The 14,612-nt window shown below is 38.2% G+C and overlaps 1 protein-coding gene across 1 annotated transcript in view; it reads left to right on the top strand.

The window, feature by feature from the left end:
- Positions 1–13,859, top strand: part of SLC26A3 (solute carrier family 26 member 3) — a 31,858-nt gene extending 17,999 nt beyond the window's left edge. The window contains exons 15-20 of the mRNA XM_060156189.1: positions 1,347–1,442; positions 4,901–5,134; positions 6,581–6,635; positions 9,289–9,431; positions 9,555–9,620; positions 13,782–13,859. Of these exons, the coding sequence (XP_060012172.1) occupies positions 1,347–1,442; positions 4,901–5,134; positions 6,581–6,635; positions 9,289–9,431; positions 9,555–9,620; positions 13,782–13,859 (672 nt within the window). The remainder of the gene's footprint in view (positions 1–1,346; positions 1,443–4,900; positions 5,135–6,580; positions 6,636–9,288; positions 9,432–9,554; positions 9,621–13,781) is intronic.
- The last annotated feature ends 753 nt before the right edge of the window (positions 13,860–14,612 follow it).

Here is a 14,612-nt window from a genome sequence, read left to right as displayed (position 1 = left end):
TTTTTTTTGCCGTACGCAGGCCTCTCACTGTTGTGGCCTCTCCCGTTGCGGAGCACAGGCTCCGGACGCGCAGGCTCAGCGGCCATGGCTCACTGGCCCAGCCGCTCCGCGGCATGTGGGATCTTCCCGGACTGGGGCACGAACCCGTGTCCCCTGCATCGGCAGGTGGACTCTCAACCACTGCGCCACCAGGGAAGCCTGAGACTTTTTGTATAAGGTCCAATATAGAGACCCTTTTTACTAAATTCTGCTGTAAAGTAAAAAGATTTACCACAAGATTTTGGGCTGCTGGTTTTCAATAGATGATCTCCTACAGATTTTCTTTGGGAATCAACTTCAGAAACAACACGAGTCCTTAATATTTGACTGCATCCTTGAAGAGATTCAGGATAGCAAATGAATACTTATAAGTGAAATGAATAAATATAATATAAATGAATATTTAACACTAAATAACAACTAGTGTCCCTGGTGGACTGGAGAGAAGCTGACAAAGAAGCAGACTTTAAGGTTAAGAAACAAAAGCTCAGCACTCACTCTTTCACATGCCTTCTGGTCCACTCTGTACCTTGCACAGAGCTTCTGCCTTAAACCCTAACTATTTTTACTCATTTGTTATGCATCAAATATCTTTCTACCCAACAAGTTTTTTTTTTTTTTTACAAAAATGGGATCATACTGTCTATCTGGCTTTAGATACTGTCCTTTTCACTTATCTTTCCATCTCACTACATTTTTTTGTCAATGATTTTTTATTACATAATTTGATCCTCCTTACTTATTACTCTGGAGCTAAATATTACCACAATAAGAACACATTTGTTTTGAAAAGGGGAAAAATGAACGTTACCCTCAGATCTAATACTAAAAGTATAAAATAAGACATATAATCGTAGATATTATAAAATATAATCATACAAATTTTAATAGAATAAAAAGTATCTAGAAGCAGGATACTAATTAGATGCCACTCATATTCAACAAATAGAAAAAATAAAATAAAAAAATTCCCTAAGGGTTGTGTGGGCCAAAAACAAAAACAAAAACTTCAAATAGAATTTAGACCCATTAATGGATACTTTAGGGATAAAACCTGGATGGTACAGAGGTTTTTGAATGTTAACTGCATACAGGCTGAGCAGACCATAGGTCTGATACAATGCTCTCAATGATGATGTTTGGACCACTTGTAAATTTTATTTCAAATATCTGCTTTATGTGCCCCAATCCCTCAACCCACCCCGCTTAATTATGCTATATAAGTAGAATTATGCCATTAACTAGAATTATGCTATATAAGTAGCAGAATATTCAGCATTCTTGTAACACAGCAATGGGCTTTTCAGGTTGGCTTTAGTCCACTTCGAATTCTTCGCAAGCGCAACAAAGCTTTGAAGAAAATCCGAAAACTGCAGAAGAAAGGTCTGTTGCAAGTGACACTGGTAAGCTTCTTGCCCACATTTCTGCATATTATACCTAAAAGCTTAGTAAAATGTAGTTCAAGAGGTTGGTTCCATTCCTTTAAATGAAATGCCGGATAAACAAGGTTCTTTGTGTGTCAATTAGTGTCATGTTTTTAAGGGTCTCCTTAAAATTGTATTCTCCTAAGAAATTTTTTTTTTACGGTATGTGGGCCTCTCACTGTTGTGGCCTCTCCCGATGCGGAGCACAGGCTCCGGACGCGCAGGCTCAACAGCCATGGCTCACAGGCCCAGCCGCTCCGCAGCATGTGGGATCTTCCCAGACCGGGGTACCAACGAACCCGTGTCCCCTCCATCGGCAGGCGGACTCTCAACCACTGCGCCACCAGGGAAGCCCCTAAGAAATTTTTTATTCTCCAAATAAAACAGTTTACAATCCCATCAATTGACCCAACTCTGAATCTATGCTTCAGAAATTCACTACTTATCCTTGACATACAGTGTTTTGTTTAACATCTTTAGTGGAGTATATTTGCTTTACAATGGTGTGTAAGTTGTTGCTTTATAACAAAGTGAATCAGCTATACGTATACATATATCCCCATATCCCCTTCCCTCTTGCGTCTCCATCCCACCCTCCCTATCCTCCCACCCTCCCTATCCACCCCCCCCAGGTGGACACAAAGCACCAAGCTGATCTCCCTGTGCTATGCGGCTGCTTCCCACTAGCTATCTATTTTACACTTGGTAGAGTATGTATGTCCATGCCACTCTCTCACTTCTTCCCAGCTTACCCTTCCCCCTCCCCGTGTCCTCAAGTCCATTCTCTATGTCTGCATCTTTATTCCTGTCCTGCCCCTAGGTTCTTCAGAACTTTTTTTTTTTTTAGATTCCATATATATGTGTTAGCATATGGTATTTGTTTTTCTCTTTCTGACTTACTTCACTCTGTATGACAGTCTCTAGGTCCATCCACCTCACTACAAATAACTCAACTTCCTTTCTTTTTATGGCTGAGTAATATTTCATTGTATATATGTGTCACATCTTCTTTAGCCATTCATCTGTTGATGGACACTTAGGTTGCTTCCATGTCCTGGCTATTGTAAATAGAGCTGCAATGAACATTGTGGTACATGACTCTTTTTGAATTATGGTTTACTCAGGGTATATGCCCAGTAGTGCGATTGCTGGGTCATATGGTAATTCCATTTTTAGTTTTTTAAGGAACCTCCATACTGTTCTCCATAGTGAATGTATTAATTTACATTCTCACCAAAGTGCAAGAGGGTTCCCTTTTCTCCACACCCTCTCCAGCATTTATTGTTTGTAGATTTTCTGATGAACCCCATTCTGACTGGTGTGAGGTGATAACCTCATTGTAGTTTTGATTTGCATTTCTCTAATGATTAGTGATGTTGAGCATCCTTTCATGTGTTTGTTGGCAATCTGTATATCTTCTTTGGAGAAATGTCTATTTAGGTCTTCTGCCCATATTTGGATTGGGTTGTTGGTTTTTTTGATATTGAGCTGCATGAGCTGCTTGTATATTTTGGAGATTAATAATCCTTTGTCAGTTGCTTCATTTGCAAATATTTTCTCCCATTCTGAGGGTTGTCTTTTCCTCTTGTTTATGGTTTCCTTTGCTGTGTAAAAGCTTTTAAGTTTCATTAGGTCCTATTTGTTTATTTTTGTTTTTATTTCCATTTCTCTAGGAGGTGGGTCAAAAGGGATCTTGCTGTGATTTATGTCACAGAGTGTTCTGCCTATGATTTCCTCTAACGGTTTTATAGTGTCTGGCCTTACATTTAAGTCTTTAATCCATTTTGAGTTTATTTTTGTGTATGGTGTTAGGGAGTGTTCTAATTTCATTCCTTTACATGTAGCTGTCCAGTTTTCCCAGCACCATTTATTGAAGAGGCTATGTTTTCTCCATTGTATATTCTTGCCTCCTGTATCAAAGATAAGGTGACCATATGTGAATGGGTTTATCTCTAGGCTTTCTATCCTGTTCCATTAATCTATATTTCTGTTTTTGTGCCAGTACCATACTGTCTTTTTTCTTTTCTTTTATTTATTTTTGGCTGCGTTGGGTCTTTGTTACTGCATGCGGGCTTTTCTCCGGCTGCAGCGAGCAGGGGCTACTCTTCATTGCAGTGTGCGGGCTTCTCATTGTGGTGGCTTCTGTTGTTGTGGAGCACAGGCTCTAGGCGCGCAGGCTTCAGTAGTTGCAGCATGTGGGCTTAGTTGGTCTGTGGCATGTGGGATCTTCCCGGACCAGGGCTCGAACCATGTCCCCTGCATTGGTAGGCAGATTCTTAACCACTGCACTACCAGGGAAGCCCAGTACTATACTGTCTTGATTACTGTAGCTTTGTAGTATAGTCTGAAGTCAGGGAGCCTGATTCCTCCAGCTCCCTTTTTCTTTCTCAAGATTGCTTTGGCTATTTGGGGTCTTTTGTGTTTCCATACAAATTGTGAAATTTTTTGTTCTAGTTCTGTGAAAAATGCCATTGGTAGTTTGGTAGGGATTGCATTGAATCTGTAGATTGCTTTCAGTAGTATAGTTATTTTCACAATGTTGATTCTTCCAATCCAAGAACATGGTATATCTCTCCATCTGTTTGTGTCATCTTTAATTTCTTTCATCAGTATCTTATAGTTTTCTGCATACAGGTCTTTTGTCTCCTTAGGTAGGTTTATTCCTAGGTATTTTATTCTTTTTGTTGCAGTGGTAAATGGGAGTGTTTCCTTAATTTCTCTTTCAGATTTTTCATCATTAGTGTATAGGAATGCAAGAGATTTCTGGGCATTAATTTTGTATCCTGCTACTTCATCAAATTCATTGATTAGCTCTAATGGTTTTCTGGTAGCATCTTTAGGATTCTCTATGTATAGTATCATGTCATCTGCAAACAATGACAGTTTTACTTCTTCTTTTCCAATTTGGATTCCTTTTATCTCTTTTTCTTCTCTGATTGCTCTGGCTAAAACTTCCAAAACTATGCTGAATAAGCATGGTGAGAGTGGGTAACCTTGTCTTGTTCCTGATCTTAGTGGAAATGGTTTCAGTTTTTCACCATTCAGAATGACGTTGGCTGTGGGTTTGTCATATATGGCCTTTATTATGTTGAGGTAAGTTCCCTCTATGCCTACTTTCTGGAGGGTTTTTTATTATAAATTGGTGTTGAATTTTGTCGAAAGCTTTTTCTGCATCTATTGAGATGATCATATGGTTTTTCTCCTTCAATTTGTAATATTTGTTAATATCCTTGCATTCCTGGGATAAACCCCACTTGATCACGGTGTATGATCTTTTTAATGTGCTGTCGGATTCTGTTTGCTAGTATTTTGTTGAAGATTTTTGCATCTATGTTCATCAGCGATATTGGCCTGTAGTTTTCTTTTTTTGTGACATCTTTGCCTACAGTGTTTTTCTCGGTCACAGGTCTTATGCATATTAGTATCCTCTCTTGCAGAAAGGATATATATGTACTGTTGATGGCTTTAAAGATTCTGACGAAGAGCTGGACAATGATAATATAGAAGAACTGGATCAGCCCATCAATACAACAGACCTGCCCTTCCAGATAGACTGGAACGCTGATCTTCCTTTCAACATCACGGTCCCTAAAATCAACCTCCACAGCCTCATTCTTGACTTTTCAGCAGTGTCATTTCTTGACATTTCATCAATGAGGGGTCTCAAAATGGTAATTTCTCTTTTCTGAATGGAAACAGCTAATCAGTCACTAAAGGTAAAAAAGGTGTATTTGTGGAAGGATGCTCCTTTAGATAACACATGCTTAAGTAGAAGTAAATTTTAATCTTAGAATATTTCATGGAGGGAGTGCAGGTGGGGCATGTTCAGAGAACTCTTTAAAAGTGCATTTCCCATGAGACTGCGTATAATTTCTAATGTATGCTTATAGACAACAATGCTCATAATCCTATTAAATTCCAATTCTGCAGTGCCTTCAAATCCTTGCGGGTGTTGTATCTAAATTGTCCTGAAATAGAGGAGGTCTTGGGAAAAAGTGGAACGAAAAAGTGGCCTTTTGTTTTTATCCTCATCTTTCATAAGCCAGTGAGATTTCACTTGACTATATAATAATGTGTGGTTTTTTTTTAAGTAGATATGCAAAAGAATAAATGTCACATGTGATTTTAAAACGGAACTTGTAACAGTCAGGTTGCAGGCTGTTTTCTTTGCACAGTTTCGTCAGCATTTCTAAAATAATGAGTTTCTAACAGAAATGCAGAAACAGATATCAAGAGAATTTAAGAATTCCAAGTTCCCCTCTTTTGCTTATTTTTTTATAGAAATCTGCCTACATAAGAACTGACCTAAGATCTATTAAGTATAGGTGAACTGGATATAAAATTCAAAAATAGGATCAATTTTATTTCCTTCAAACTATCTTTAAAAAAAATCTAAACATCACATAACTTTTGAGACTGCTTGCCTTTTCTTTTTCTGTCTATTTTAGCTTTGGAGGAGAAAATACACAAAAAGTTTATGTTTTGATCTTGGCAGTATAGCACAAAGGATGGGGACTCTGCCTTAGGTTTCCTTGGTTTCCTTAAGGTCCTAATTCTTACTTCAGCCCAGTAGAGGCTCTAAAAGTGTTTACTGATGATAATAGTGATATTTATGATCGCTAAACTGATCAACAGTACAAGATACTTTTCTTAACCTTATATGACCTTTCTCATATCACTACTGGCCTTTGTTCTTAGCCTAAAGACCAGGAAAACGGATAAAGATTCATTGGTGCTAGATACCTCCAGGCACTGTGGACAGGAATAAAAAGAACAATGTGTACGGGTCATGGGGTTTTTTAACTTTTATATAGATGAAAGCTCTAAGTCAAGATCATCCCATAGAAGAAACTTTTAAAATTAAGTCAGAGTTCATCTTGTGAGTCAAGGCAGAACATTTTCCCATCATCCTTCCTTAGAGTTCTTTCCTTTGGATTTCTTTCTTTCTGTGATAGAGCCTTGTTATTAACTTTAGTATCTCTATACTATTGTCTCTTTTCAAAATGTAAAAGGCTCTGAAAGCAACATATCACCCTAAAACATAATTATGATAGTTTTCTTTATGATTCTGACAAGTGAAACTGTTCCCTAAGGAAGATCTACTTTCTTTTTAACAGATCTTGCAAGAATTTATCAGGATTCAGGTAGATGTGTATATTGTTGGAACTGATGGTAAGTTGTTTTGTTTTTATATTCTGACAATTTCTTCACTGCTCACTCTCAATCTAGACAGCTTCTCCAAAGAACAGGCACTTTTTATGATCACCAAGAAGGAAATCTAATTTGTAGATTTCCAATAGAAATCTCTAGGGAACAGCATATTTATATTTGAGTTGTGTCAATATGTAATTAACTTTACAATTTGAATCCTAGTTTAACAGGCAGCAAAGGAGTGAATATGTAACCACTGTTTACCCTAAACTTCCTAGAAAAGTAGGCTTGTTTTCTCTTTTCCTCACCTCCCTCGATTCGTCGGCCCATAATTACGTGGTTTCTGCTTCACCTCACTGATGAGGTTGCCCTTGCCAAGGTCATCAATGATGTCCAGGTTGTCAAGATCAACCACCCCCAGCCCAGCCTCATTCTCTTGGAGCTTACTTTATTATTGAGGTACCTTTCTTTAGCCTCTGTCTCCCTGACTTCTGCAAGACCATTCTTCTGAGTCCTTTCCCACCACTCTCAGAGCTCCACAGTGTCTGACATTGTTTCCTCTCCACACCGCAGTCGGTCCTCCCCAAGGTTCAAACCTAAACCCTATGGTTCTAATTCTATCAACTCTTTCTAAGCCAATCTCTTAGCATGCTTATGACTGCAAGTATGTCTACAGGTTAATGAATCCGCTAACTACATCTTCAGCCCAGACCTTTCTTCTGAGCTGCAGACCCTGTATTCAACCATCTGGATGTCCTCCAAGTACCTAAGATACATGTATTCAAAACTAAATATATTACCTTCCCTCCCAAAACTACTCCTTCTCCTTTTCTATCTTGATCACTGCATCACCACATACCCACCCAGTTGCCCAAAGTAGAAACCTTGGAGCCGTCTTTAATTTCTCCTCCCCATCCCTCTATATTCAGTGAGTCACCATAAATATTCCCTAGTGAATCACTCTTCCTCTCCATTTCTACAGCCTTAATCCAGATCCTTATCAGTTCTCATCTAAGTCCTCTGCAAGAACTAATCAGTGTCCTTGTCCATGCCTAGAATATTCTCCCATCCCATTTTCTGACTCATCCCATTAATCTTTCTCATGAAACTTATAGTCTAGTGGGAAAGCCCGATAATAAACAAATAAAAAGATATTTCAGGTAATGATAAGCACTGTGAAGAAAAGAGCAGGGTTAAGAGACATAGAGCCACAGGGGTAGTGCTATATTAGACAGGTGATCAAGGATGTCCAGTAATGCGACATTTGAGCAGCAACTGGAATGAAGTGAGGGAGTGAAACTTGACAGTATCTTGGGGGAAAGCATTTTAGGGAGGGGGAGGACAAGTGAAATTGAGGGAGGCGTGAAATTGGCATCTTTAATTTTTTGCTCTCTACTGGCTCCTATCCATAAAATCTACAGATACACTCTAGTTTCAAGGCTTCCTTATAATTAAAAATATTCTCTTAATCTCAGTAACCCTTTAATCTCTTAAACAATTTTATTCTTTCTCCATCATCCCAGGTTTTTTGAGATTGTCCTTTCCTGCTGCCTCTGCTGCCTGGCATCCCTCTTGGTCCTCAACTAAGATCATCACCTTCCCTCTCACTGCACACCACCACCCACCTGCATCCTGGGTTCTGGAACCACAATGCCCTCCTCTCTCCCTCTCCCTCAGACACTGCTAGGTCTTGTCGATATTGAAAGTTTGCCTGTGAACAGACTTTCCCATCTCCACCCTTTCATACCTTCTCTTCATCCTTCTTTCTCCAGATCCTAGGCATTCTTTTAAACGGTAACTGCTTCATCAAGTTTTCCCAGAATCCTGCCAAGAGGAAACAACCTTTACCCTTCTTTCTCTGAATTTCCATAGCACATGATCTGTGCCTCTCTTATTCATTCTTCAAAAATCTGAGGACCTACCTTGTGCTAGGCATTATTTAAGACCCCAAAAAAACATTAAAGAAAAAAATCAGATTGCTTCCTGCCTTTATGATTCTACAACAATTTCTCTTTCATTAAGATAGTATATAAGAGCTCTACCTTCACTCCAGGACAAGATTCATGTCTAACTTAGGTTTTGATCCTTCATATTACCCAGCCAGAGCTTTGCATATAGTAGACATGATGTAATATTTGGTTATCTGTGCAAACAATGCTGGTTAGTGCCTACAAGAATAGAATTCCTCAAAGATGACTGGAGAGGTAATGTACGGTGCCAAGGAAGATGTTTTCTGATAGTACCCAGCACCTTTGGGAAAATGGACTAAAGCAGTAACTAGTAAATCCAGAACCATGGCACTGGTCCATGAGTATACGTTCTATTTTGGCAGAATCTCAGCTTTTAGTAATAAGCTACATTTGATGCTCCAGTCATTAACGAGGGAGATTAACTCACAAGTCTCCTGCCTAAAAGTTTTTCTCATTTGAACCTTTTCCTTCTTTGTTTTTACATGAACACATTATATGTGTAATTTTCTTAGAAAGGTGTCCTTTAGTTCCAGAAGACATTGTACTAATGGTACACTGGTATCATACCACTGCAACCCCCAAACACTTAACCAAACATCAGTGAAATGCACATTTGCAAATGTAAGTTCAAATCCCCAACCTCAAGGAGAAACCCATAGCCAAACAATTACTTCTTCCTGTTATTCTTTCTTTCTTCTCTTCAGATGACTTCATTGAGAAGCTGGCACGGTGTGAATTTTTTGATGATGAAGTCAAGGACTCAATATTCTTCTTAACAATCCATGATGCTGTTTTGCATATTTTGATGAAGAAAGATTACAGTACTTCGAAGTTTAATCCCAGTCAGGTACCAGCTTTTTGGCGACTTTCACATTTGTATAACCAACCATCTGTGCTTCTTAAATTTCCCTTTATTTTTCAACATTAAAAAAATATATTCCTAATCCATATTTCCATCCTGGTTTTTCAGGAAAAAGCAGCAAAATTTGATTTCACCAGAAACACAAATGGAGCATTACGTAATCGGGAATGTCAGGTAAGATTCCTCAGCAGGTTTACCTGTATCTAGACATTAGGACAAAACACTTTTAAAAATAGTGAGGCCTCTTCCAGCACACTGCAGAAAGTCCAGCACCTGTTTGAGCCTCTGTGCCTCATCCCTACAAAACTGAAGCAATAACAAAAAAAAAAAAAAAAAAAAAAGAAAGAAAGAAAACAAGCAACGTCAATCTCATAGGGACTCTGGGGGGAAATAAGCTCAGACCAGTACAAAAAAAGGATGGAAAATAGTGATACTCGATCTCTTAGCGCAATATTGAGCATAGAGAGAGAGAATGTTTTGTTTTCAAAGTACTTACAACAAAGATCTTATTCTGGTCTTGTCAATCCATGAGGCAGGGAAGGAATTACTGTTTCCATCTACAGATGAATTTGTGATGGAGCTGAGAAGCTAATGTACACCTCCTGACCCCCAGATGCATGGGAAGCCCCTAGACAGTGCCTAGCCTAGCACTGAAAGTTAGGTTCCTTTACTTCCTTACTTGAAAGAGTTGCCAAATCATCATTTAACTGGATAGTGCCGTTTCATTCTAGAATATTCATTTCTAGAATATTCACTCCTATAAGGGACTGTCTCTAGTTTGGGAAAAGCAGAACTACAAATCAAAATGGGTATCTGCTGTAAGGCAAGTATATGGTAGGTGCATTACATTCATGATCTCAATCTTTACAACAATATGCAAAGAAGATATCTTCATTTCACAAATGAGGAAATTAGAAGGGCTCAGAGAGCTTAACTAATTTGCTTAAGGTCACACACTAAACTGACAACAGGATTTGAAGCAAGATCTGTCTGATGTCAAGATCTATGTTCTGCACACTATGTTATACTGGCTGTTTCCTTTGGTGAAAAACTAATGGATGTGAGGGTCCTGGGAAAGAATCTAATGATTGTCTTCAAGTACGGGAAGTGGCTGGTGGTATTTCTCTTATTTGAAGAAAGGTCTAAGAAGAATAGCAAAAAAGAATTTAAATTAGAAATGAAGCAATGTATAGCATAAGATAAGCCTGGATGATTATTAAGAGTTTTATCAAACAGAAAAAGGTTAGATAAAAAAGCCATTCCAGAAAATTAGACCTGGTGGGGGAGAGTAGAGCCATGATTCTGTTTCCCAGGGCTGTTTTCCAGAAAACCCCACATCTAGCACCTTGCCCGAGGCCCCCACAAAGAGAGCCTTACCAGAAACCCTCTGCCCAGTTGTTGGATTCAGAATTGTCACCAAGTTTTAAAGGATCAAGTATAGGAACAGAATTTAAATCTGATGTCCAATCATAGCTTTAGAACCAACTGTCAAACAGAATGTAGTCAATACCATCCTGTACCTGTTTCCCTATATTTAAAAAAAAGAAATATTTAACACGAGCTCTTTGCATTACTTAGAGGAAGATAAATCAGCAGTCGTGCTTAGGCCACCAGTGGCGATTCATGTAAAAGCTGAGTGTCCCTGACCAGCACACTTGGCCCCTTTGAGTTTGTATGGCCCCTGTAACAAATGTGAAGAAATATATTACTACAACACATTATATTCTTATTTTGGTTAAGTTAAATTAGGCCTTTAAAAGATACACTTCTATTACAACATGGTATCACATGGTTCTACGTTAACCAAGTAGTTGTGGAAGGTATTATTTGATCATTAAAATTGAAGACAAAAAACTTGTTGGTGACTCTGGTAAGTTCTAGCTCCCAATTTTAATCAGATTGATGACATTTACTCTTCTTAAATACAAGATATGATTATTAAGAGAGCTAGAACTTAACAAGTCTTTTAAAGCAAGAACTTTCTGTCTTCTTCCAGGTACCCAGTGAAACAAAATTCTAATCAAAATATAATTCAGAGGGATCCTCATCTGACTGTCACATAAAGAACAACTTTATACCCAGAAAGTTATTGATAAGTTCATACATTGTATGAAGAATATTTTTGTTTGACAGAAATTATGTTTCAAACTTTGGAACGAGATTGTTCTAGCATGGTATATTTTTCACATATCTAGTAGGCAATTATGTAAATACTCTTAATTTTATACCTTGTAGATTTATCAAAGGAAAATTATTGTTTGTATGTATTTTTATAGCACTGACAGATTTCCATCCAAGTCACTACCTTTGTGCATATTTTGCAGTGCATTTGCACGACTGCTTTGAATCTTGTAATTTGTATAGTTCATACTAATATATATCCATTTAAAAAAATCAATTGTACAGTGGGTGTGTCTTGCTTTGTTAAATTTTTTGTTAGTTTTCTGAAACATGCTTGCCGTGGGTCCTCTTTATAGTGATCTGACTGGAAACCTGCTACATGAGAATCTTCTAAACCCCCTGCAATGAGACTTCTTTGCCCAGATTTTATGATTACTATAGCTTTTTAAAGCACTCAACCGCCTATCCAGATTTAGATACAATCCTTCTAATGCCCCATCTGTAACTATAACTAGTTTTTGACTCTTTCTTCACTGCTGGTCATTATTTGTAACTCACAGGGTAACAGCTCTAGAGCTCAATTCAACTGGAGAATGAGATTCAGCATGTTTCTCTTTTTTGCTGGAACTGTTCTTGGTACAAATTTGTATTTATTTTATGTAACAGAAATTAAACATCATCACCAACAGAAAAAGATTCAGTGGCCTCTGTTCAACATCAAACCACTTTGTCAATGGGAAAAGTTGCCCCAATTGTTTTAGATCTCACCTCTGAATGTTTATTGTCAAAGTACCCTTCTAACCTTTGTTAATGTCTTTACTGAGAGGGCTTGTCTACTGGACTTAAAACCAATTACAGAAAAATAAAACAAAGGCTTATTTGCATAGCTACTCTTAATTAAAAACTAGAATGTCAGCACTCTTTATAGCAACTTGTCTTAAACTTTTTGAGTCATGGACACCTTAGAGAGCCTCATGTACCCTATGGACTTTGGGGAAAAAATACATATACACATATACCTTTGTATATGATGCCCTATGAATCTCAGGTTAAGAGCTCCAGTAGAAATTGAAAGCATGAGCCTGTTTAATTGGTCATTTGGCTTGGGGGTGGGGCAAAACCCTTGCACAGAATTGTCACTGATGTCTGCATCTTCACAAGCAAAGGTGCCCTCTACCCTCTTCTTGCCAACCAAAATGTCATAGAGCAGGAAGAAGCACTCCAATTACCGTGCCCCCATCACAATCCATTCAACCTTAACATCTTGAGTGAGGTTCACTTACCCTCATCCTTAAATGTTTTTTCTCTGAGGCCTCTAAGGTGGATATGCTTTGGGTAAGGGGTACGCATGGGGCTGGGCCTCTATTTGCCTGCCTCAGAGCAAATATTGCAAACTGACCAGGGCAAAGACTCTGAGCCCTGATTTAGGAAGAGGCTAAGAGATTGCGTTGGAAGATAAAAATAAAACTTATGGGACTTCCCTAGTGGTGCAGTGGTAAAGAATCCGTCTGCCAATGCAGGGGACATGGGTTCGATCCCTGGTCCAGGAAGATCCCACATGCCACGGATCAACTAAGCCTGTGCGCCACAACTACAGAGGCTGCGCTCTAGAGCCCGTGGGCCACAACTACTGAGCCCGTCTGCCACAACTACTGAAGCCAGCGTGCCCAGAGCCCATGCTCCGCAACAAGAGAAGCCACCGCAGTGAGAAGCCCGCGCACTGCAACGAAGAGTGGCCCCCGCTCACCGCAAAAGGAGAAAGCCCGCACGCAGCAACGAAGATCCAACGCAGCCAAAAATAAATAAATTTATAAAAAAAAATAAATAAAACTTACAAAAAAATAAAACTTACACAAATCACAGCAAACTGAAGGGGAGAGGATATCCAGTGATGAACTGGGAGACAGAACCACTTGTGAAGAAACATATATTACTGAAATTAAGAAAGGTTGGAGCTCATACATACATGTTGAGCAGTTTATCTTCAAAATCACTTTCTAATGCTAATTTATGCATTTGATACATATTCTTGTTTAAACACAGTAACTTACCAGTTAGAAATGTAAATGAAATGTCTTAAATGCAAGCTGGACCATACACTGCATAAACAAGAGCAGAGAGAGGAATATTTCATATTTGTCTGCCATCTTCATTTGGACAACTTACATGTTAAAACTGATCTACTGATCCTCTCCCCCTTATCTATTCTACTAGCACCTTTCCACCTCAGTTAATGCCAACTCCAGCCTTCCAGCTGCTCAGGCTGAAAATTTTGTTAGGAAATTCTATTGACTCTACCTTTTAAATATGTCTAGTATCAACTCACTTAACTCTCAAAATAGCCCCCCTAAGATAGGTACTATGTTTATTCTCATTTTTTAGAAAAGCAAAATAAATCAAGGCTCAAAGAGGATAAGTAATTAGTCTAAGTTATATATACTTACTAGTTCTATAGGTATAGAACCAGAATTCAGTCTAGATGGTCTGACTCCAGAGCCCAGGCTCTTAATCATTAGGAAATACTACCTCTTCAAAGAAATAAAAACCTAAAAAAAAAGAAATAAAAACCTATCTAAAAACTGATCTAGCACAAGGCAGGACTAAACTCAGGAACAATATAGGTGCATTCTGCAGATTTGTTCCAAAGTCACTTATTTAGCACTGCACAATTAAGTATACCCAGAAAAGCTATTAGGAAATATATTATTAATTCCAGAATCAAATAAATTATTTCTCTCATTATGGTTGTATATCTGTATACTTTTGTAAAACATTTTTTAGTGTTTTTCCCCACCCTGGCCGCTATACTTTGAAAAAGAACATAATAAAATCTTTTGAGGAAAATTCAGGGGTTACTATCAAGAACAATTCCTGGGTAAGTTAGAAATGTAAGCTCCTAATTAGCAGGGATCATATCTAGTTGGTTCATAATTATATACCCATGTCCATCATATATACGTGCTTAATTTACATACATAAATTTTTATTTTATATATATATATATATATATCTCCATCCTTCCACAAGTCACCCACTTCTTTTTTT

The sequence above is a fragment of the Lagenorhynchus albirostris genome, chromosome 8, assembly GCF_949774975.1.
Source record: "Lagenorhynchus albirostris chromosome 8, mLagAlb1.1, whole genome shotgun sequence".
Classification (NCBI taxonomy): domain Eukaryota; kingdom Metazoa; phylum Chordata; class Mammalia; order Artiodactyla; family Delphinidae; genus Lagenorhynchus; species Lagenorhynchus albirostris.
This window is presented reverse-complemented; position numbering and strand designations above follow the sequence as displayed.